Source organism: Peromyscus leucopus, chromosome 3 (assembly GCF_004664715.2).
Source record: "Peromyscus leucopus breed LL Stock chromosome 3, UCI_PerLeu_2.1, whole genome shotgun sequence".
NCBI lineage: Eukaryota > Metazoa > Chordata > Mammalia > Rodentia > Cricetidae > Peromyscus > Peromyscus leucopus.
Window position 1 is genome coordinate 71967825 of NC_051065.1, and position 26045 is coordinate 71993869.

General features: G+C 43.5%; 1 protein-coding gene across 2 annotated transcripts in view; it reads left to right on the forward strand.

The window, feature by feature from the left end:
• The window catches only part of Creb5 (cAMP responsive element binding protein 5), a 398130-nt gene that overhangs the window by 278525 nt on the left and 93560 nt on the right, over positions 1-26045 (forward strand). For both annotated transcript variants that reach the window (XM_028864134.2, XM_037203763.1), the window contains one exon: positions 24161-24287. In XM_028864134.2, coding sequence (XP_028719967.1) covers positions 24161-24287 — 127 coding nt within the window. The remainder of the gene's footprint in view (positions 1-24160; positions 24288-26045) is intronic.

Here is a 26045-nt window from a genome sequence, read left to right on the forward strand (position 1 = left end):
AGATGTTGTCTGCCCACCACATGTGCACCATGCTTGTACTCACATGTATATGCACACATACGTACACTTGCACCCCACCCCCGACAACGACAGGGACAATAATAAATAATAATGCAGAGAGAAATATTGTCACTCAGTGTTCCGTTTCAGGAGGGTAAACTTAGTCATAGAAGATGACTGAGACCATGAGCAGGAAGGGAAGTGAAGAGAAAGACCGTCTTGCTAGCTGTAGACTAGGTGATCATTTCTTTATAGGTCAGAAGATGAGGTTTAAGATTGCACTTTACCGTAGTTTGCTTTAGTTCCAATAAAAAAAAAAAAAAAAAGCCAAGACTTTCATATCCTCCCGCTTCATAGTCAAGTAGAGGTCTTTCCTTTTTTTTTTTTTCTTTTTTTTTTTTTTTCATGCAGCACGAAGTCTTTTGTTGCATCTACCTCTTCTTGGCCTTCTTATTTATAATAATGCTTCAGTCAGCTCAACAACACCTTGTAAGAAAGAGCTGATCCTGTTTAATTCCTCTGGAATTAATCATAATAGCAGCAATTAAGATAAGCTCATTTAGTATAAATGTAGACGTAAATTGCTCCCACTCTACGTTGTTTCCCCTCTAGGGTAGCTCTCACCAGCATCCACTCTCACACAGGCCGAGGCCTCCTCCCGACACGTGACTTTTCTGACTCCTGATTTTGCTCATACATCACTACTTTCTGCCATTTCCTCCTTCTGAGGGCAAAGGGGAAGCTCGGGGTGGGGGTTGGGGGGTTGGGGGGTGGGGTGGGGAAGGTCCCAAGCTGCGACGTTTGATTTAAAATTTCCCCTCACCATCTGGACCCCCCTTAGCAAGAGAAAAATAATCCTATAATTCTAATGCACTCATAGAAGTCTTTCTGTCCAACCAACTTGCTTCACAGAATCAGAAATTGAAATCACTCCAAATTGTGAAGAGAGAGGGTGGGGAGATGGCTCAGTGGTTAAGGGCACTTACTCCTCCCAGAGGACCAGAGTTCTCTTCCCAGCACACAACCTGGGCGGCTCACAGTTACCATGTTGATTTCAGCTCTAGGGGCTCTGACACTCTCTTCTGGCCCTTGAGGGAACCTGCACACACTTGGCAGACACACACATAGACATTAACAAAAACAATGAATCAAAATAAATAAATCTTTTAGAAATGTGAAGAGAACGGTCTGAGGTCAGAAGGTGATTTTGTAGCAGGCCTGGACCCGGGTGTAAGGCAGGACAGTACACACTTCTATCCCACCAGGCTGTCTGCCTCACTGCTGCTGTCTGTTTGCTAATGCTTCTCAGTCTTTTTTTAATCTTCCGAGAATGGAGGGATGGAGAAGAAACAAAGATTTGGATGCACAGGGCCTCAGTGATAAGCTATTCTTCCAGAAGCTGAAGGCCATTCAGGTCCCTGGTTATTTAAGACTTCACCACCATCCAAGTGTGAAATTGAGCCTTGGAGAGGCAGACAAAATAACCTCCTTTTATGCGCCCCACCATAGGATCATTGGGGGTCTAGTTAGTGGGTGGATCATGGTGTCCTTCAGTGCAAAAGTCCCAGGCCATACATGGGATGGGATGAGCTGACAGTCTTCCTACTTCTCTCCTCTCCTGGCCGCCCTGTGTGAGCCTGACCCGCATGGAGTAGATGTCCAATGAGTTCTGAGCGGGAAGCATCCCCAGCACTACCACCCACCCACCTGCAGGATGTGACCTCGGACCTTCCAGTCACACACTTCCTCCCTCTGCCTCACCATGTAGGGCACAGCTTAGACCACACTCCCCAAACAGTCAAGCTTTGCACTGCAATCCCATAGAGATTCCTGCATTTCATGACCGCAGAGGACAGGTTACTTCATTACCAGTTCTGAAAAGACCAACAATAACAGCAACAGAAGCAGACCGGAGGGGGGTAAATCTCGGTTGTTTTAATGACTTCTCACCCTTTGCCATAGAGGCAGCTTTTAATTTGTTAGGTTCAGGCTGCCTGCAATGTCTGACAGTGCCTTTGTCAATGATGCTTTATGGTAAGATGTGGCACAGCCAGCTAACCCAATTCACCTTCCCATAGCTATTCCCCAGCAGCCTGGGACTCAGCTCCCCATGAATCCCCATGGCTCCTTGGTGTGAGATGAGCTGCTCTGCCTCTTGACCTCAGAAGGGTGTTTCCAACTAATTAACGATGGTTAAGTGCTTGGAAAATGCACATGGCAAGTCACGCTTGCTTGCATTCCTAACTAGCAATGTTTCTCCCCCAGTGTTCCTCCTCCTGCCGCCACAACCGTGCCTCTTTTCCCCAAACCCTGAGCGAAGCCTCCTATGTTGGACTAGGCCCTTGTACCACAGGGTCGCATGCTCACACGGAAAGGATCGTGCCACCAGTTGGTAGTGGCATGGGTAGAACTGTCATCAAGAAAAATGTGCTTTTTGTGTGGCAAAGTGGTTTTGAACCTTAAAAGAAGAAAACATTATGTGCAGCAGCAGCAAGAAACTTGTTTTCTACCCAGCCCAACATATTGTGTCTATGTGTACGTTTGTGTTGTAGTTTACAGTTGGCATTTTGCACCCGTGGGTACTATATCCATGGCTTCCACCATCTCCAGCCTGAAAGTATTTGGGGATAATTGTGTGTACGGAACATGTACAGACTTCTTCTTGCCACTGTTCCCTGAACAATACAGCACCATGACTCTTCACACAGCATTTACACCAAATTAGGCGGCATGAGTCATCTAGAGATGATTTCAAGTAAAATGGGATCGTGTGAGTAGGTTACTCATAACTGCCACAGTGTTTTGAGCAACTGTGCATTTTTGGTGTCTCCTGAGACCAATTCTGTGACTATGTAATGAAATGACTGTGTTCACACATACATGCGTTCATACATACATACATACATACATACATGCATGCATGCATATATACATGCACTATGATTGCTCTTTGTGGGATAGTACCCCTGACTGAATATAAGATTTCATGGGTACCTCTTTCTGCCTCTCAAAGGCTGATATCAGATTGTACTGGTTTTACCAATTCCGCCCTATCTGCCCGCTGTGGCATTGCACTCAGGCTTTGAAAAGCCCCGACAGAGTGGAACTGTCATGGTGCTGCATAGTGAGCATCAGGGACCCCGGGCTGACTCCCCACCTGTGCCCCGACTCCAAGATTCCTTACCTGGGCATCTGGAGCCTCTTACAAAATGATGGCATTTGCCTTCAAACTAAGTTTACCCTTAAAGAACTTGGAAATCCACCTTTGTGAAGGTCTAGCCAGGGAAACAGAGCCCCAGTTGGTCCATACCCCTGCAGCTTACTCCACTACCACCCCTCAGAGGTCCCTGAGACACAACCTGGACAAACATTGCCTGACCAGAAGAACTTTTGCTCAGTCCTTCCTGGCTCTAACATTTGGTGGGTTATCCCCTGGCAATACTTCCATGGAACTAGATGCAACAGGTCTGATTTCTGCTGATTTGGAGGTGGGACTCCCAATTGCCCCGATAGCCCTAGAATCAAAAAGAATTTTTGCCACCGAACGATGTCCTTTCCTGCTGTAGCATCATGCTTTGTTCTTAGCTTGTGCATGGGGCCTGTTGAGGGAGGGGATGAGTCTGAGTCCTTCCTGGATGGAGGAGCAGGCAGGCGTGGAAGGCTGGCTGTTTACGTCCTTGTGTTAGCTATTTTCTTGCCTCTGATTTCGGTGTTGATCCTGAGCACGGCTCCAATCATTTGGCTTACAGCTGGGCAATCCCGTCTTCTGGTTCTCAGAAAGAAAGGCCTTTCAGACTTATAAGAGAGGGAGAGACACCCATAGGACTCCGCACATCAAATAGTTCTTACAAAGCACCATTCTGATGAGTTAAGTGTAAATGAATTAGAAACATACGGATTAAATTCCCCTTGAAAGACACATGGGTTTAAAAATTAAGGGGGAAAGTGCTTGGCAAGATGGATTTCAGGCCTGTGCCAAACCTCAAAATGTTTGAAAAATGGTTTCAGACATTTTTACTGAACGTAAAATGCCGTGAGGTTCCCTCCTCCCCAGACATGGCAGTGAATCTCTTAACAACAATTATATGACAAGAAAAGAGGCCTGTGAGGGTTTGTCATCTACTCACTTCTCCTTTAATTGCCCTACCACTGGAAAGGGATACATTCATAGGTTTAAAAGGACTGTCTGATTGACAAACTAAAATTTCAAGCCTGGCAATTACTCGAAAATAACCCTCAAACTCAAAACTACCCGCTGCCCCATGTCAATCACAGTCTTTTCTAAGTGGGAGAATGCACTCTGGGGAGATGTGGTACTGGGTATACTGTATTCATTCTCCAGCCGTGCACGGTGGTTCTAGTTGTTGGCCTGGCGTTATGATGCCAGCCCCTTGGAGGAAGGAAGGGAAATTGCGTGAAGGAAGATTGGAGGGAAAAGCCACTGGTTTAGGACAGCAGCTGCTGCACAGGAGGCTGTGGGTTCTGGGGGCGGGGTGGGGTGAGAGCTGCAGGGAGAGCCTCAAGTTCTGTTTAGCTCCTCTATTGAATAAGCCACACCGTGACTTCTCCACACAGTCAGAGTCTTCCTGGCATGTGGAGACTCGGGAGCGGCGTATTCAGGATCAATTATCTCACGACTGTTGTGCATGGGCTGTATTAAGTCGCCTCCAATTATTTTTTACTGGCTATTCCTGACAAAGGCAGGCTGACACTTTTACTGCCTTTTTTTTTTTTTCATATGCAGAGGCAAGGGAGTAGGTGTTGAGGGAGCCACAGTGAATAAGCAAAGGAGAGTTGGTTGGGTGGCAGGGGGCTGGCAGGGCTGGGCCTTTGGCTGGGTGATGGCACTTTGTTTCACTTTCATATGTAAGCCAGGATGACCAAGGTTTGCGTGCCCTGCCTGCTTCCTTCCTTCCTTCTTTCTTTCCTTCCTTCCTTCCTTCCTCTCTTCCTTTCATTCCTTCCCTTTGAAAGAAAGGGTGCATTCAGTGGCTGCCAATGTCGGCTTACAAACCGGGGACAGCAGTGAGTTTCACCGAAAGGTTTCAAGCCCGTGCAGACCCCCTCCACTCTCAAAAAAGTGTGCATGTTTTCAACTTGGTTCTATTGTTCAACTTTATGACTATTGTTTTGTCAAGACTGCGTGCCTTCAGGAACCAAAATTAATTTGCTGCAGAAGTCCCCTCCAGGGAGAAAATGTCACGGAAAACGATTCTCAGGGTTCGCAGTGAAAAATCTCACTGAGCACTGATTGTTAAAATCTTCTCCCTACTTATCTTCTGTCTGTCTATATGTTTGGAACTACAAATTAAAAATACATGAGGACTAAAAATACCGGAGAGAACAAAACAAAACAACCAAATGTACCAACTTTCTGTCTTGGAAAAAGCTTCAGATTCAAAAAAACAGTTGAGCTAAATTCTGGCTCAGTTTAACCTGTTCGTGAGCAGCTCAATATAGAACAATACAACTTAAAAAAAAAAAAAAAGCACTTTGTGACTCTGGAAGCTTCCAGTTCCCAGCTTCCCTCCCCCTTACTCCTGATGTCCGTCCCCATCCCGTGCCTCTTCATTTAAAGCACCATCAATTGCTTCTCTTCCTTTGTGACTCAGTTACCTCCCTGAAAAACTGGGAAATCAGTTGAAAAGAATTCTAAATGCCCATAAATCTTCCCTATCTTCCGTCCTCAGGGGCATCCACCTGAGTGGGTGTGTGCTGGTGACATGGCTTGTATTACCAGGTGGGACTGGTGTCATTCCAAGAGAATGGTTTTTGTTTTGTTTTGTTTCCTTACATCAAGCTCTGGGTGGTGGGAGCTATTTAATATCTTCCGGATCTTCACCAGCATACTCTAACAACTCACCTAGCATGGAGAGGTAATTAAGCTGAAGGCTTCTGCCCCCACCCACCCCCACCCCGACACATACATTCATGTTTACACACAGCCCCCACATGCGCCTGCAGTATGAGACTAGTCTTTCTTCCCCTGAGCATTTCCGGTGTCTGCTCCTCTGAGCTCTGGAACCCCCAGGGTGTTAAGTATCACTCTGGGGGGATGTCTCCTGTTACAGCCTGGCCTCCATGCCTCCTCTCTTTCCCTTAACACATGATGAATTTCTTTGGGAGCAGAATGATCTTTTATTCATGTTAGACTGGGCATAGCTTTTAAAACACAGCTGAAGCTAAGTAAGTGTTTGAAGCACAGTTATAAAGTATTTTTGTTACACCTGTTGAAGCCCTTTCCCTTGATGCCACCAAATGATATTTCAGGATTCTGGAGGATTCTAACCTGTACATTTAGTCTTTGTAGAAAATTGGAGAAAGAAGCGTGGTACCAGAGAGTTAGTGCTCAAAGATGAGCTCTCTCTGGGGCTCAGCTTTCTCCTCTAACCTGTGTTTATCTAAATGGTCTTATTTATATCTATTTCCTCTTGACAAAAATAGCCCTAAAAAGCAAATCTACCACACACAGAGAGATGATACTTTTAACTTTCTGGGGCCCCATGTGTGGCGATCCAGTAATGTTCATTTTCTGAGTCATCTGACTTCTGAGTTTTCAATTTTCTAAAAGAGTGCAATTAAGACAGGAGGTTCCCAGGGATTTTTTAAAAAAAATAAGCCTGTGAGTAAAGCAGACACGCTATAGGTTGAGGCCCATATAAGGAGTGTGTGGGCACCTGCCCAAAGGGAGAGCAGCATTAAGAGCCATTCAAAACCTACAGGGATGTCAACACACTTTGGAGAAGGGTGCATTAGGGATGCAAATTCGTAGTGCCTTGATTATGATAAGCACTGGAAAGAAAACAGTGAAACCCATTAGATGGTTTTGGGAACTAAGGATGCTGAGTCTAGTTTCTGCTAGGGCCCAGCACCTTTTCCGGCTCTTCGCTGTCTCTAACCCAACAATTCTAATGACTTAAATGGCCCCCAGAATTCCTCCTTTTTTGGATAAAGCCAATTAGTTCATCTGTCAAAGGGCCAACTTTGCAATTTCATCTGTGTCAGATACGATTCAGTTTAATGAGATCCATTCTCCGGATTACAGACTGGCTAGAAGCAGGCTTCCCACGTGGAATGTGTTTGGGGCTGTCCAGGTACTCATTCTTGTTATGAGAGGTTGATTTTGATATGAACTCCATTGTCCTTACTCTTTGGTCTCCCACACACAGACCCACAGAGAGGTCTATTTAATAAATGTGTTGGGATTTTCTATGGAAAGGCATCTCTCAGAAGGACACCTTTAATCATGGCCATCTGAGTTATTCAAGATGCTGTCAAGTGATATTCATCATAATGAATAAATTGGCATGTAATTCTTTTTATAATCACTCTAAATTTGAAAAAAATATATAATTGATTTTTTCCATCTTCCTTGATCTTCAGGGAATTGTATTAGAATGCCATGAAACAAAATATTTAAAGTATGTTTCAAATAATGAACGAAAATTACTTCACTTAATAAAGATGTGGAATTCATTTATGAAGACAAACACTGGCTGTGGACCAAGGAACCAAGTATGTTGCCAGAAGTTTGCAGTAGGCAGCCATTCTCGAATGTCCACGGCTCTCTGCCACGCCTAAGCTGGCTCCATGTTAAGAAAACAAATTCTCTCACCCATACTGGACTTTAAGATAATTGCTTTTATTTATTTTATTTTTGACACTCACAAAATATCACTATACCTACTTCTTCCTTATGAAGCAGGCCATGGCTCTGAGATCCAGTCCTGAGTGCTGAATTCCTTATTTATAAAACGAGTGCTTGGCTTATGTGTTTGATGCTTGAGAACTGAATATAAAAGTTAAATTTTTTGACCTTTCTGGAGAGTTTCAGCAATTGAAACCACTGGCAAAAATGGAAAGTGCCTAATTCTCATCAGAACAGCTGAGTGGTTTGGCATTAGCCTAAAGGAAAAATCAGAAGTCCTGGAACAAACCATTTGGTATTTTTCCTTTTGTGCTTGTAAGAGAAAGAGTCCCAGACTTCAGGAAGATCTGTTACCAACAGCAGATAAGCATCCTGGTGTTGTACTGGATGAACCCTCTCCATTCTGCAGACTTTGCATCTCTCTTCTGGTATTCTCTTTTTCCTTTTTCCAAATGGAGCAGTAGGAACTGAGAGCAAGCATCAACTTTCCCAATGGTCAAATCCATCAGAATAAGTATCTCTGACATATGACATACTGGGGAGTTATCATGCGATATGAGTATAAGGTCCAAGGTAGACACTGAACAATTAAGCATGTCTACCAGTGTATTGTGATAGAGATCAGTGAAGGGCAGGGGAGGTGTGACTGCATAGATTAGATGCACCTCCAATTTAGTCAGTTTTAAGAAAGTAATATTTAAGTAGAGATCTAAGTGATGAACAATGGTTGGTCCACAAAAGAGCAGGTGGCTAGGCTTTCTAGGCATAGGCCATGGGGATGTATCAAGGCACTAGAATAGGAAAGAACTTGTTACGCTCTAGGAAATTAATGAAAGTCAAGGGCTAGACATAGCAAACCAGGTAAAAAGTAGTACTGCATCCAATAAATGTAGCATTTAAAAGATGCTTTCTTTTAGAAAAAAAGTCCTAGATGCAAAGGAAAGCCATAGAAGAATGTCGAAGTACAGGGAAATGGCAGGACTAACCTTTTGTTCATGAAGATCTTTCTGGCAACAATGCAGTTAGGCTACCAAGGAGCAACGTGAGAGGCAGGAACTATTTCAGAAGACCAAGCAAGGGAAAGCAGTGTTTGGACCAGCATCTCAGCAGTGGGGATAGAGCCAACTGGATAAAGTCTGGGGAAATCTTGGAAGTGGAGGTGAAGGAACTTGGTAAATGATTGGAAGTCCAGTTTGAGAACAGCGATGTTACTTCCTAGACAGTGGTTCACTTACTGAATATATGTAAAGTAGTATGGGGTACTTTCTCTGAAGCAGGATCTAAACATGGAACACTGTGTCAGTCAAGGGTCATCAGAGAAGCAAGCTAATTAAGAGAGATGGACGGATGTGTGGACGGACCTCTGACTTACAGTGGTTGTGGTGCTGTGGAAGCAGACTTAACCTTCTGCTTTCACTTTCAGTTCAGGACCCAGGAAATTAAATGAGATACTCAACACTTTAACATAACTGTTGGAATAAATAATTTTGTTCAACCATAGGCTAATAGAAGTAAGTGTTTTGATCATTTTTAATGTGAACTCAGCTAAGCTATGTCTTTCAGTAGTATATAAACTATAGCTATGACTTGCAAAGTGTATTTACAAACTTAACATGAGTTTATCTGGATATAACCCCATTGTGAATAGAGGACTGTCCAACTATCTATCCACTACCCATCTCTCTACCCAATTTAAGATCAAAATCAAGAGGCCCCACAATCTGCTGTCTGCCAGCTGGAGACCCGGAAAAGCAGGTGGTGTGAATTCTTGTAGAAATCTGAAGGCTTAAGAATGAGAAACACCCATGGAAGTAGTCTCTCACCAAGATCAAGACAAGCAACCAGCTCTCCCTTCCTTTGGTTGAGAACTTCCGTTCCCTTCAGACCCTCAGTGTGTTCCCTGATGAACACTCGTTTGGGGAAGGCATGCTGTGTTACTCAGTCCACCTATTCAGCTGAGACCCCCATCCCAGCAGCAACCTCACAGACACACCTAGAAATAGCATTTAACTGGATCCCAGACAGTCTACGGCCCATCATGTTGGCACATACAACTCTCACAGGCACTGTCATTCAGGTCGATCATCCGCAGTTCAGCACCGGCCCTTAAGGAATGTCATCCTGGCTTTTTAGCAGCTAGGTCAAGTAGCATCTAACACATGATAGTGATCATGTTTCCTTTCTCAGATTGGAAGGATCTTTATTGTTCTCAAAATTCAGGTTTTCTAGCCGGTCCGCTAATGGACACTGCATTGAAAAGTCAGAACTATCCATCTGGGAGCCTGTCCTCACACTCTTCAAAATGTTATTCTGCTTAATCATAAATGGCAGATACAGATAAATAACATGAGAATTAAACCTTTATTTTACACTTGTTATTGTTTGTCCATGAGAATGAGTTGTCTGCTCTCCTGCTCTTCAGGACTTGGCTTTTCTTCTCTGCTTGGCCTGATGTTAGTGACACTTGGGAACCAGGAAGTTGTTCTGTTGTTGTTCAAGGAAGGTGATGGTCTAGAGCATCCAGTGAAAAACTATTCACCCATTTCCCCTGACTTTTAGACAAATCTGTTCTTAACTGGTGGGTTGCTTCTCTGAAACACATACTTGTAGATCTCTTCCTAAGTCAGCTTACCTAACCATGGGGAGCACATTAACTCGTGAAAGTTAAATGTCATCAAGGTCTGTGAGATTATTGGTCAGCTGTTTTATTTTATACAGAGAGCAATGGAAACTCAGAGGCATTGAGGACTTAGCCCGGGTTCCCGGGTGAATGTGTGGTAGAGGCAGTAGTGGCCTTGTGGGATGCACACACCCCAAGGCCAGCCACCGACCGAACTATTCCACTTTACCATCTGACTTCACATTGACACAGCCAGAGAAAGCAGCTCTCATCCTTTCTGTTCTGGATCACAGCTGAGGGTTCCTAGGAGAAACCCTGCTCTCATCACAGACAGACCAGTGCAGGGCTTCTCAGGGAGCAGTTCTTCCTGTGGGCAAGCCTCACGTGCTACGTGCTTGAGTGTGTCAGTCACTTTCTGTTTCTAGTTCTATTACAGATTGGCTCTCTGTAGCTGTAGTTGACATTTACTTTGCCTGTAACCCCACCACAAATTAAAATCAGACCCCGAGACTGTCTGGGGAAGATGTTTATTAAGCTGTAGGAAGACATCTAAAATGAGTCCAAATTACATTTTAAACGTGAAACCCCAAATGCCACATTCATTTAAGGGCAGGAACAAGACTGTCTGGAGAGTAATTTGGGTACAGAGTAAGTCACCCCTCTTTGGCACTCTGTGGGGCCACCAGGGGAGAGAAAGGTGCCTCTACATGACTTTCCCCAAACACTGCAATCTGAAGGATTTTTTGTTGGTTCGTTATTCAGAATGAACCTAAAAGCAAAACAAGCTTTTTAAAACTTGATGTCTTTAACAGATATAGACATTTAAATTTTGAAGTTTTATTTAACCACTTATTTATCCTATAGTTTGACTGCTTTACTGTTTTTTGAGACAGCATCTCACTCTGTATGCCAGGCTGACCTCAGCTCATGATGCTCTTGTCTCATCCTCCTCAACACTGGGATTATTGGTGTGTATCACCATACCACTTACCTTCAAAAGTACTCACAAACAAATTGAGAAGAGGCTTGGAGAAAATTGTCTAAAAATATTCAACCCTGGAGCTGGCAAGACTGCTCAGTGGTTAAAGCACTTCTCACACAAACCCCATAACTATGTTCAGTCTCCAGATTCCACAGTGGAAGGAAAGACTGATTCCAAACAGTCATACACACACACACACACACACACACACACACACACACACACACACACACGCTAAAGACAAAAAATAAAATAAGCATAAGTTCCAGTGTTTGACCCAGTTAATACAGCCCAAATATATCCAAGACTAAAGGTCTTCATAGGGTCTTTTGCCTTTTAGTATGTATCTGCCTGCCAGGTTTGTATGTAGTGAGTGTGCTCTGCTGGGTTTGTATGTAGTGAGTGTGCTCGGGTATAGAACATGGTCACTGTCTGGCCTCCAAATTGCTACTTAATAACAGAAGCAGCCTTGTCCTCAGGGAAGCCACAGCCATGGCCTGTTGCCTGTGTGTCCAGTCCCCCAGGCCATCTCAGGCTGAGAAGGCCTCTGAGATCCTTGGATACAAAACACAAAGTAAATGTCAAGTATCCTAATTATGAACTTTATTGTTGCAATTTGACTAAGTGCTTCAGATGACTATCGGTTCAGTTTCATGGTGAGTGTTCTTGCAAAGCCAGTGGACTTGAAAGGTAGCTCCAAGAGGCTGCACAAGGGAGTGGTCACAGTTTCCTAGAAACTCCACCCTGCTCTGATGTGCCTTGCTCAAGACAGGGCTAAGCTGACCTTACCACCGTGTCCCTAGAAATCAGAATGGTACTTCAAGTTCCCGTGGTCCTTAAAAAAGACAGGGAAAGTAATAATAATAACTGCCATAGGGTTGGTGCCATGGCTCAGGGCTACAACTGCATAGCATGCTTGAGGACCTAGAGACCGAATTTTAAGATTAAAAACTACCGTTGTCACAAATAAGTCATGGGGTACAGCTGTGGGGAACTGAAGGGAGGCTAGGGAAAGGCAAAGTCATTTAACAACTGTAGCTCCTGCTGGATGCCAAAGTCGGCGCTCCCTGACGCGCTCACGCCAGTCCAAAGCGAGGACTGACACGCTGTGAGAGCCAAAGCAGCGGCAGTCTGCCCTGGCAAGATTCTCCCAGAAGATGGCAGGCACTCCAGGCCTCACAACCATGCAAGGGACCCACATCCCTTGGTTTGTTCCTGGATCTTTTGCCCAAATCCCTTACCTCCTACTTTATAAGAATATGATATTAACTTGTTTTCTAAAATGATACAAGGGATGATCTTATTTTCTCAATCAGATGCATCGTCTCATGCACAGAATACAGGTTGGCATTCTCCAAGGATCAAAGACAGTAGGAAGACTCTCGCAAATGTCCTTCTGGCCCATCCTTGTGACTTTGACCTCACTAGTGTGTGGTTCTTTTGGAGGGAAAGCAGTCAGGTTGAGTGGATTGTAGGTGATTCATGCTCTCAGTCTGTGGCAGAGCGAGGAAGCAGCTGGGCCCGTCAGCCCTGCCAGTCCAGGCACTGTACTCATGTTAGGGACCAGACATGGCAGCCTCCACCACTCTGCATTCGCTGTGGACCACCCTGGCTGAAAAACTGAAAACAGACCTCACTTAGGATCAAGAAATCTCCTTCTCCTCCCTTGATCCCAGGCAGGACAAGAACACAGCTATGTTTTTAAGAGCCCAACAAGAGTCAATGCTAAAACTTGAGTTAGCCATCTGGTGGTTTTCTCTATCTACTCTTGGGGCACACTCTTTTTCTAACTTATGTCCTGTGCTGTTCATTTCTGGTTAAGCTGCTGCTGTTTTGCTTTGACTGGAGTTGAGAGTCACTCTGACCACTGAGTCTAGTCAGCTGGAAATTGAAGACTGTTCTGTCACATCCCACACTTCTCTGTTGTGTCTTCTATTGAGTGAAGCAGTTTTAATCCTGTACTTCCCCCTTTAGGTCAGCCTTTGTGTATTTCTCTACATATTTCAGGAGCCTTCTCTGAGTTCTTAATGCCTCCCCCTGCCCCCTCCCCTGTTTGTGTTCAGAGTTGACTTGGCCAGGGTTTCTCCAGCACCTGAAACTCATCCTAGGGGGTCTGGGAATCTGAGACTGAGCTCTATACCCTCTGTCAGGGCATAAACTCACAGAGTGTTTACGAAGCTGAGGGGTTGGGGGAACAAGACTTTTTCTTATTTGTCTTTGGAGAACAGTATTCTTCCTGGAGTTGTTACTTCATCATTCAGAATAGAAGTGGGGTTGAGTGTGGTGTCACTTTAATCCCAGCACTCGGGAGGCAGAAGCAGTTTGATCCCTGTGAGTTCTAGGCCAACCTGGTTTACATAGAGTTCCAGGACTACCAGAACAGCCTGGGCTACAAAGTGGGATCCTGCCTCCCCCCAAAAAAGGAGGTGGGCAGACTGGGGACTTATAGTCCAGTGCTAGAGCACTTGATGACACCTCTAAGGCCCTGGGTTCCCTCGTCAGTAATGCCGAATGGGATGGATGGGGTGGGGTGGGGTAGGGTGTGGTGTGGTGTGGTGTGGTGTGGTGTGGTGGGGTAGGATGGGATGGGATGGGATGGGATGGGATGGAATGGAATGGAATAGAATAGAATAGAATAGAATAGAATAGAATAGAATAGAATAGAATAGAATAGAACAGAACAGAACAGAATAGAATAGAATAGAATAGAATAGAATAGAATACTTGCTCTTGAGAGATTAAGCTCTTAGTAGATGGTTGCCTAGCCATGTATGGTGTCCCAGCTGGCAAAAGCTATGCCCTCCAGACCAGGAACACATCCCCTCTCCTGCCGGTATACCCACAGAGCACTGAATTTGAATACCAACTCCTAAAGGGTAGGAAGGTCCTGGTGAGCAACTGAGTAATGTCACAAATTTGACCTCCCTGGAGATGGACAGGAGGAGCCCTACCTCAAGTTTCCAGAAGAGGATAGAGAGAGCTTGCAGTAAGCAATACCATGAGACCCACAGGCCCATCCAGAGAGATCTCCTAAGTCTTTTCTAGCCTCTGCCTCCACTGTGGCTTCTTGGGACATACTTCGGCTGTGAATTTGGAATCTAGGTGTAAGGGCTTGTGCCAACTGCAGATTCTACCAGAAATGACTCAATGAGAAGATACTGACTGACAAGCTGCAAAGCCAGGAGAAACTGAAGCAGAGTCACTGGCAGAGAGCTTGGGTGGGGGTGGGGCCCTGCATACTCTCTAGGAACCCAGGGAGCTCTGGGCCTCCACAGAATCTGCAGGCAAGAGTGGTAGTGAATGCTGCCATGAATTATTCATTTCTGGAGGATGAGAAAAGCAGCAACCTCATGTAAATGACAAGGCTCATAATCACAGGCCTGCTTGCTGGCCCTTAGGAAGCCAGGAGGCTTATTAACAGGAAGAAGTTGTGCTTAGAGACGTGCATCTAGAAAGAGAGGTTTTCTCCCTACCAGTGCGGTGGGCACCCTTCTTTGAGCCACGCTCACAATCTTTTCTGGCTGTTATTCGGCGTTTACTTGCCTTTTCTAACTGTGACTTCATGAATGATTGATGCAATGTGAAGTTATTGGCCGAATGAAACACCATTATCTTCCTGTGTGAACGGCTGACGCAGGGCTGAAGCCAAACTGCTCAGGCATTTGGGAATCTTTTATTAAAAAAAAATAAAATAAAATAAAATAAAAAACTTTACAAAGATCTGTTAGCTCTTTACAAGGAAAAAAGAATATCACATTTTGAAATTTTTTTTTTCTGAGACTAGTAGTGCATCAGAAATGAATCTAGCTGTGTTTTGAGTTAACTCAAATGAATCAGCCCAATGACAGGACTAATTCAGATTAATGGCGCAGAAATCAGTCATTAAAGAAGCCAGGAGGGAAAAAGCTGATTTAATAGTCTTAACAGAATGACCATAAACTTGGGTTTCTCTTCCTGTTACTCCTCCATCTGCTTAAAGTGCATGAAAGGTCTAATAAACCTTCCTCTGTAGAATGGATGCTGGGCATCTCCTATAAAACCCTTGAAGGCCTCAGCAGGATGCAGATCAAGGATTGTATTATTATTATTGTTATTATTATTATTTATTTATTTTACTGCCACTGACTTTCTCAAACCAGACCTTCACTTAAAGAGAAAGAAATTATGGTTTCCAAGACATCAGATACTATATCTATAAAATAAAGGCATCAGTAGTGTCTGGCTGATAGACACAGAGCCCCAGATTTAGCTTGTGTGGTGAAGTGAGCTTCAGAAACTCCTGGCAGTGATGATGTAAGTTGACCAGCTCTGGGGTAACTGGTACCTCAGAGAGCAGAGCTTGAGCTGTTATGCAGGAAAACACCCTGGTCAGGCATGCATTCAACTTGGAGGCATTGTATAGATTGGAGACATGAGTGTGGAACGATTCTTGGTCTTTTGTTATGAAGTGCCTCAAGTATCACTTGAAATAGGAATTGGTTTAGTTGCTACAAAACCAAATGGATCTAGTACTCATCTGAAAGCTCCGGTTTAATTTAAGGGGCATGAGTAAACGATGCATTTAACCTCATGTCTTTCAAGACCAGAAATGGCCCAGCCTGCTCAAGATTCTGTGTCCCATCCTCAGGACCAAAACAAAGAAGCAGAGATGGGCTGTGTGAGTCTGTTGATGAAAACTGGAGCTTGACTTATGACTTAGATTCAGTTAAGTTCTTCTCATAATTTAGCAAAAGTAGTTATTTGAAGACTGGTCTGCAATATCTGTTGCCAGTAGATGCAGTCCTGTGTATCCATGCTTTCATTGATTCCAGAAGCATTTGGGAAAGACCTACTAGGTGTCCTACACCCCCTTAAGCTTTAGAAGCACCTTCCATGGTAGATAAAATAAACAAAATCTCTGATTGATGATGCTTACTGTTATTTATGTGTAATGGCAAGGAGAGATTCATCTTGACCCTACCACACAGTAGAACCCAGTGGGGGTTCACTATGCTAGGAAAGCTTTATAAACCTGAGCTACAGCCCCAACTTTGGAGAGATCTTTTAAAAATCACTCAATCATTGATGAGTTGGGATGGGAAAGCTAAGATGGAAAACTTTAAGAGACAATAGAACATGCTTCATTTCTTGTTATTGTATGCTTCCCAAGGGGAAACTTATAAAGGATTTTTATATCAATGACCTAAAAAAAACAAACAAACAAAAAAAAACCCCAACATTCTCCCTGCTGAATGGGAATGTGCAACATCTTGAAACATAGTTATTGCTTGATTGATCTTTGATGAGTGATTGATGGATGGGTTTATTGGTTAAGTATCAATAAATACTATCATGAAAAATATAGGGTGTATCGAGAGCATGATTAAACAGTACCGACCTAGTGAGATTGCCCAGAAAAGGTGATGAGAATGATTCAGGTCAGCAGAGGCTAGGGACCAGAGGGACCAGAGAGCAAAGCTATGGGGGGGGGGGCGGTGTAGTCAGAAGCCTTAGAAGTTTGTTGTGTTCTGTTACAGGGAGATGGACTTACAAGGAACCCCTGAAACATTGGTAGCAGTGCTGTTGACATTGTTATTTGACCTTTTTCCTTTTTAAATGAAAAGATGGAGCTTTCAGATGAGGCAGAAAATACGATATAGATCCGAAGGCAGTATTCTCTAGCTGAATGCCTGAATGTCTATGTAACCAAAAGAAAAGTACGAGAGAGACAACGTGGGTAGGGGCAGTTCCTTAACAGCAGAGGCCCTTGAAACTAAGCCAGCTTGGAAAAGGAGGCTGCATGCTTTCATTGAAGCTGCCTTCCCTAGGGCTAAATACTTCTACTTCTTGGTCTCATTTTTTAAAACCGGGAAATATGGTTGTATTTCCCATCTATCTTTAGGATCTTAATGATGAGACATTGTAAAGTGTGAGCTCACTCGAACAAGTTACAGGCAACAGGGTACTTCATCTCATATTTTTAAATTGAAACAATGGTTGTTATATGATTTCTTTAAAAATATGGCTAGACAACTTTCTTGTTTTCCCAATTATTGCTTCTGTTGGCTTTTGTCAGGAAAAAAACAAGACACTAAGGAATGATCTCAGGGGAACTAGTTTAGTTCCATTTGAGGAAATATTTGCAAGAGCCTTTTCTGAGAAATAATGTGATGTCATTCTGCAATTCTCTAAAGTTATGAGTGAGAAGGGTCCATTTTTCTCTGTAGAAGGGCTTGGTGGTCTTTAAGATCTCAACTTTAGATCACAATTTGTTGATGGAAATATGATTGTCCTCGTTAGTTTTTATTAAATTGACACAGGAGAGTCATTTGGAAAAAGGTGAACCTCAGTTGAGAAAATGCCTCCATAAGATTGGCTTGTAAGGAAGCCTGATGGATGTGGCAGAGCCCAGCTCACTGGGGTCCGTGGCAGCCCACTGGGCAGGTTACCTGGGTTCTATAAGGAAGCTGAGAAAGCCATGGGGCGCAAGCCAGGAAGCAGCATTCCTCTATGGCTCTACTGCAGTTCCTGCCTCCAGTTTCCTGCCTTGAGTCCCTGCCCTGACTGCTTCTGATTTATCAGCTCTAACCTGTTAGCACAACAAACCCTCTCCTTACCAAGTTGCTTTGGCCACGGTGTTTTAACACAGCAACAGAAACCTAACTAAGACGGTGATGTTTATTCTGTTGTTTGGTCAGTGTGTCAGAATAGTAAGAGAAATAATAACAGCTATTTTTATTATTTAATATATTTGATATATTATCATGTAACAAACCATTTAATACTATGAGTAAATATTACTATCAGCCCACTTGTGATGGTTGATTTTAATGTCAATTTGCTATACATTATTATTATCTGAGTAGGGATCCTCTGATAAGGAATTGTCCTGATTGCTAAATTTATGTGGGAAGACCTACCCCAAACATGGACTGAGCCTTCTAGTCACAGCACAGATTTTAAAAGGCAGGGCATAAGGAAAATATTTGCCTTTTGTTGGCTTGGCCTTCCCTTTCACTGCTGAGTTAATTTACCCTGTTGCTGACCCCAAGGAAATACTTCCCAGAAGATTTCACTTCGGAGATGCTGGTCTCTTAGTCACAGCTGATTTCCCAGCCCCAGCTAATTAGCATCCATTGTCCCTATAAAGCAGAGATTTCACTTCAGTGGTTCTGGTCTCCTGTTAATCAGAGCAAATTCTTCAGCTTTGTTTGACCAGCAACCACAGATTCTTAATTCAATACTACGTGAACAGCCCCAAGAGAGCCGTTTCTTCCATCTGAAACTTCACAAACTGGGTCCTGCATTGTCTGCATTTCTCTCAATATTAATGCCTTCCAAGTTTTAAAGAATAGCCTTTTAAATTCTGAGTATTCAGTGTCTTCTCCAGCTCTAAGTTCTACATTCTTTCATATCCTGACCCAAAACATCAAGATCAGCCCCACCACATCAACACCCCACTCCTGGTACCAATTTCTGTTTTAGTTAGTTGTCCACTGGACACAGTCCAGAGTTATTTGACAGAGTTGCAACTTGGGGAATTACCATGATCAGATTGGCTAATGGTCATGTCTGTGAGGCATTTTCTTGATTTCTAATTGATGTGAGAGGACTCAACTCCCTACGGGCAGTACCATCCTTAAACAGGGGTCCTGGGCTGAGAAAAAAAAAAAGCTAGATAAAAAGGAACTAGTGAGCAATAAATAGCTTTCCTCCATGGTTCCTGTCTCTGTTTCTGCTTGAGCTCTTGCCCTGACTTCCTCCATAATGGATTGTAACCTGGGAGTTATAAGTAAAAGTTAACCCTTTCCTTCCCAAGTTTTAATCATGGTATCTCTCATGGTATCTCATCACAGCAACAGAAAAATAAACTAGAACACCATTTTACCACTGCATGACGGATAAATTAATTTTCTCTAGATCACACAACCAATGCATGGCAGAGACCAGTTTCCTGTCTGGCCAGCTTTAGCTCCTGAGCCTCTCCACCCCACTCTACCCCCCCCCCCCCGTGTGTGTGTGTGTGTGTGTGTGTGTGTGTGTGTGTGTGTGTGTGTGTGTATATGTGTGTGAGAGAGGGGGGGTTGCCCTCTTTCCTTTGATCCCATAGCAGATCTATCTGTCCTAGTAGTCTGTAAGCAATCACAGGGTACCATGGATTGCTAGAAGGCCTGGCAAAGCAGATCAGTCTAGAGACCTTCTTTAGACCTCCCAGACCGAAGTCCTGGCCCACAGCTACTTAGATGAGTGAGACAGACTTAGGGCAAGGGAGACCAGCAACCACAGCCTGGGCTGTTCAGGCACCCCCAGACTGGAAAACATCCTTTGGGGGGAAAATGAAGACATGAAACCTCTTGCTGTGGTACCTATCATTCTGCTAAGGACAGTGAAAACACAGTCTGTCATACTTGACATTTTAATTGAGAGAAAAGCTTACATAGATTTCAGCCGTAAGCGGTGTGTTTATACAAGTGCATAAAGAGGAGTAATCTGTCAAGTTGGAAAACTCTTAATGCGGCCTCAGTTCAGTAATTGAACAATCCAACATGAGCTCACACATTTACCTTGTTCCATGCCTCAATAATTTTTAGTAGAAATACTTTACCTAGAGGCATATGGTTATTAAAAAGGAGGCTCAGCTTGCTCAAAGTCTGGAATTACTAGCTCATGGCAACAAGCCTGCGCTGGAGGAAAGACTGCCGGGCTCTGTTTTCACAGCTTCACTGCTTTTCTTGCCATCTGATTTCCAGAAGCTAATCGATGTGTCGTTGGGAAGGTTTTTCAATTATTTACCTTTTTTTTTAAAAAAAAAAAAAAAAAAAAAAAAAAAAAGGAGAAAATAGACTTTCACATGGTTGAATGATCTCTCATGTATTAGCAGCATTCTGGAATTTCACTACTTAGTGGTAAGTTCAGGGAGTGGTGTGAACATCAAAAGAAATGGACCATGAATTTATTTTATCACAACAATCAATAATAACTTAGTTACAGGAGCCATGGAGGTATGAGACGAGGGAAGCTCTGCTCCCTTCCATGATGTGTGTGATGCTGGGCAAATGAGAAATACATTTAAATTTAGTTTACTCCTGAGTAGAAGCGGGAAAAACATGACTGTACCTACCACACTGCATTGCTTCAAGTCACATGAAACTGGACTAGGAAAACATTTTGAAAATTACTTGAAAACACCAAGTAAAATATAAGTTTTATTCAAGAATATTATAGATTAAATATGAAAAGATAAATTAATAATACATACAAAGGGAATGAGATCATGCACGCAACTGTTCTTGGCTTCAGTGGTGTGAATATCCCAGATAAGTTGATGGTTTCTTTGGACCTACTGATGGCTACGTACAATTCTTCATATGCTTACCTGATGTTTGCTGGTTTGTTTGTTGTACAGGGCATAACCCAGGCTCTCACACTTGCTAACTACACTGTGTCCCCAAGCCACACTCCCAGCCCTGTTTGTTTCTGTAAGTGTGATGGCTACATACAGATCTTACTTATTTCGCTGTTTGTAGTTAAGCAGGGAGCCCAGAAAACGCCATTGGCTTGGTAGGATGGTCTGGCGAGCTAATTCACAGAATCTACATAAAACAATAACACTGGAATTAGTCAGGATTCAAGCATACAGGGATCTTGAGTAGTCTTACTTCCTTCCAAGTGTACATTGTTAATTGGGCTGATTGGCATCACTTGGAAACTCTTCTAATCCCAGGGGAGCCAGGTCCCCTGAAAGGCCTTCTTAAGTAAAGAAGAAATACTTGATATTTTAAAATCTAGTAGATCTATGCAGGGTGTGGAAATAACTAACCTAATTATTGGATTAAATGAAGTATTCCATTCCCTAGTGATTCAATACACTTGGGAGTTTCCAGCCTTTGGAGAAGAGTGAAAACTCATTTTAAATTAAATTACTTTGCCATTTCCATTCATAGCCATTAGATTGTTTGAGTTCCTTCTTAAAAAAATCACACCAATACCATCTGGTGACTAAGTCCATTTTTTTAACATATCAGGTTAGAAACAGAAGGTAACAATGGTAATATAGATGCTGCCCTTTGGTCTTAAGCACGATCTTGCACACTGACGTAACATGTAGAGAGAATTTCAATTGTCTTTCTCTTAAAAGTTTTTATTTCCTCTAAACTGCACTTGAAGCTTCCCTCTGGTGACCAACACTTGGTGAAAGATGATGTCCACACATGTATAGACAAGTTTGCATAGGCTTCTATTCGGGTGGCTGACTAGTTTTGTAGGCAGCTGCTCTCAGTGAATGTTGCCTCTTATGAAACTGTAATTCAGATAATGAACTTTGGACCTGAGGGAACTACTAATAAATTGTTTTTTTTTTTTTTTTTTAAGAATTAGTTATTTTAATTTTATGTGTAAGAGTGTTTTTCCTGCATGTATGTATGAGCACCACATGAGGGCCTGCTGCCCAAGGAAACCAATACAGGGTATCAGATCCCCTAGGACTGGAATTCAGATGGTTGTGAGCCTCCATGATGGGGGTGAGAATTAAACCAGGGTCCTCTGCAAGAGCAATGAGTAGTCTTCACCACTGAGCCCCCTCCCCAGCATCTAATAACTGCTCGACATACAACTCTTTTTAGCTAAATTCCCAAACAAACAACCAACTGGGGGCTCTAAACAAGTGTTATTTGTTGATCAAGTCCCATTCTGTGCCTTTCAGGTTGTGCTAACCACCTCTAAAGAGATTCAGAGTAAAGTCACACAACATTCAACAGTGGTTCTCAACCTTCTTAACACTGAGACCCTTTAAGACAGTTCCTCACGCTGTGGTTGTGGTGACTCTCACCCATAACATTATTTCATTGCTGCTTCATGGCTGCAATTCTGCTACTGTTACGAATTGTAATGTAAGTATCTGACATGCAGGATGGTCTTAGGTGACCCTGTGAAAGGGTCGTTTGACCCCCAAAGGGATGGCCACCCACTGATGGAGAACTACTGCCCTATCGTGTTTCTGGACCTAGACCCCGAAGCCTGATGGAACTCTGAAAGCCCAAGGACCTTCATCCCAGTGGTTGAGATTTGACTCTGCAGAGGTCCACAGGGCACATGTCAAGAAATAGTCTTAGTGATTTATTTGAAATCACTGGCTCCATTGTTGTAAGCTTTTTATGCTAACCTACTCCGTTTCTCCTCACACATACTCTATTAGTGCAGCCCTGTACATCCACACAACCTCTGTGCCATGCTTTGTATTCTTTTGTTTTCATACATGCACTTCCTGTTTTTTCCTGTGTATATCAATATTGAGTAATTGATGACTAATTTTTTAGGATGCCTGTAACTGTGATAAATAGCTATATTTTCAAAGAGAGCTCTCAGGCAAAAACAGTGGAAAACCTTAATCTTCTGTGGAATTTTAACAGCTATGTGTTGGAAGAGCGTGCTGGCATTCTTGTCCCATCTCAGCCCCCAATTCTCTTGAAGTCACTAGAACTTCGTGGAAGGGGAGCTCCTTCCAGTGCTCAGCTGTGACTCTGGCACAGCCATCCACAGTGCCTTGGTGCTGGGATGGGATTCTGGCCTGGGTTGGAGTACTCTGTTGGGTCTGTAATGGTGCCATGATGTTTTCCCAGGGCTCTAGACAGATGTGCCCTGCTGGGGGCTTTGGACAGGTTCATGGGTGTCTCTGACTGGGCTGTGGTGCTAGGCTGAGGCTCTAATGAGGCTGTGATGCTCTGGTTAAAATCTAGCCAGAGCCTTGTGCTATCATGGGGCTATGGATAGGCCAGGGTTCTCCATGTTGAAGGAAGGCTGTGGCCTATACAGAATCCCTCAAACTGTAGCTTTATCCAGTTTTTGGCAGGAGGAGTCACATGTTTTATTATCTTTAGAAAATTCACTGATTCTGGAAGTGGGACATATAGGATTAGAGGGTTGAGTATAGAAGACTCAGGGACGTTTCTGTTGGCCATTTACTTAATTTCATGGCTTGATGTTTATCCTGCTCCAGAGAGCAGAAGTCCGAGGAGATTGAGAATTCAGCCACAAGGTCACTTGTTTGCTATTTTTAATAAACACAAATAATTCCCTTACTCTCCTTTTCCCTTAGCTCCACATTCCTTGGCTCATTAAATCAATTTCATGTCCTTAATTCTTTATTTTATTTTATTTTTTATTTATTTATTTTTTTGGCAAGTTGAAGTAAAATTTCAAACTATGCATTCCCCTGGGAAATGCTTACTCAAATCCTGCAGATCGGGCCCAAATCAGTTTCTATCAAACAGCCTAACACCTCACGTTATTATGAAATGAGAGATTGGTAATAGAGGGCTGAACTCCGGACTTCCCTAAGAAAGGCTGAGTTCAGTGCCAAGCCCCGTGGTCCAGCTGCATTTGTTTGTGACCCGACTTTGTTTTTTTCCACTCAGAGTGAAACTACAAAAAAGTCAAAATGTATTTCTGCCAGGAATACATGAATGGAGCTTGCTCTGTTATTGTGGAATGAACATGGACCTCGAGCAAAGCCAGGCAGGCTTCAGGGCAAAGATGTGGGCTAAAATACCAGTGTACCCAGACCTCAACACTTAGACAGTCCAGAGGCTGAGACTGGAATAAACTGGGCATTTGGCTACAGATTTTCTTCCTTAGAAGCAGAGGCTATTGGAGACACACCAGCATGTTTCCACTGAACATCAGTTAGATAACGTGTCAGGAAATGAAGTGGAATTTGATGTATTAACTAGGAAGCAGCAAAGGAAACCAGGCATGTATTTTATTTGTTATTATTTCCCTAATATCCTCAATTATGTGGCTCTCCCATCAGAGGATCTGATCTGTTTGCCTGTGATGTTGGTGTGCCCATTGGTTTTGGATGCTGGGTAGCAGACCCAGGTCATCAGGAATAATGTGTTGTTTTTGTTTTTTGTTTTTTTCTCTTTGTCCCCAGGCCTGTCCCAGGCTCTCTATCATCTCTGCTCCATCTCCACAACAGACAGAGGCAGCCCATGCCGGCCTCCATGCCTGGGACCCTGCCCAACCCCACCATGCCAGGATCTTCTGCCGTCTTGATGCCCGTAAGCATTTTTGAGGGGGGTGCTTCTAGTGACTCCCCATTAGTACTGAGGCTGTAGAGAGGAAAGTAGAAGCTGAGATCTGAGCTGTCTGGGAAGAAGGCAGTGGCCTCTGAGTGCATTTGAGATTGCATATTGTAGTCAGGTGCCCATCCATAGGCCTGCCCGTCCTTTGGGGTTTTTCTATGAGGCAGGGTCTATCCCACTGTTGGTGACAAGTGAGCCCACCACAGCCAGTGAATGGAATTTGTTCAGGAAGATAGTGTTTCATAGCCATAGTCAGCCCTCTGTCTGCGATTCCACATTCACAATTCAACCAACCTTGGATTGAAAATATTGTTTAAAAAAATGCTTATTGTCTGAACATGTACAGACTTTTCTCATTGTTATTATTCCTCAAATGTAGTTTAACAGCTTTTTATAGAGCATTGCTCTTGTATTAGGTAGGATAAGATGATATAGAATAAATGGTAGGGATATGCAGATTATATGCAAATATTAGACCATCTTGTACCAGGGACTTGAACAGTCACAGATTTGGGCATCAAAGCAGAGGCTGGTGTTCTAATGCTAATTCCCTGTGGATACCAAGGGATGACCGCAGTTTTGAGTCCCCATCTTGAATCATATACAGGGTCATCAAATGGATAGTGATGGTTCCAGATAGAACCCAGGGCATTAATTAAATGATCCCATGTAATAGCTGGCAATCTGTATTCATGTACATCATGTTCTATAAAAGGGAGCATTTTCTGAGTGTTGACTATATGCTGGCCGCTTTGCAAACACTTTGTCAGCTCATAAAACAGTCCTGCAGGGAGGTCTATAGAAGTCTTCATCTTTTGAAAGATGGAAGTTAGGCCGGTGACTTGTTCATCTGAAAAGCAGAGCGGTTGGATTCTGAATTCAGGAATCCTGGCTCTAAAGTCTGCTTTTTCAGCTACTACTAAATGATGGGTACGATCTCTTTTCCTTCACAGAAAATCACTGAGGTACATACTTGCATTCTGGTGTCACAGATAAGAAAGTGGGGCCTCACAGGGTTCTGTCTCCTGGCTAAGGGTGTACAGCTCGTGGGTTATAGAGTCAAGATCTAAATCTAAGTAGTCTGACTTTTGACTTGTTGACTTTTCTTTGGAAATGGTGTCTCACCGTGCAGCTCAGGCTGGCCTTGAACTCTCATCTCGGACTCTTGGTGCTGGGTTGCAAAGCATGCACATTATGCCTGACCTTAAGAGTTTCCACTCTTAATTAGCATGCTGTATGTGCTGCTTCCCTTCTGACAATATGGGGAGATGTAGTGGAGCAGAGGAAGTCTTGCTGTCTTCTATGACTGTCTCTCTTCCATCTTTCTCATTGTTCCTGGCATATGATTTAACCAACAGGACCACAGGAACTCTCGAAAGCCCTAGAAGCAGTATGACAACCCAGTTAGCAACCCTCCCACAACACAATGAGCATGAAGATTTTAGCATCTTAGGGTGTTAACAACCTAATTGTGTCACTTTGTGCTCATGGTAATCCCAAGGGGATTCGGTCACTGGAGTTTCTGAAAAGCTCACTTATGGATGAGAAGCTAGAGGGCAAGCAGTTGAAGGCTTAATGTCTAATGAAGCACCATGTATGAGTGAAGGTTGTGAGTGGAACTCACATCTCACTCTACACCGAGTAGCCCAGATTACCCTCTGTTGAGCAATTGGCTCCGTTATCAGTGGCCCACTGCAAATGCTCAGTGGTCCAAGCTAGAAGCCCTTTGTAATC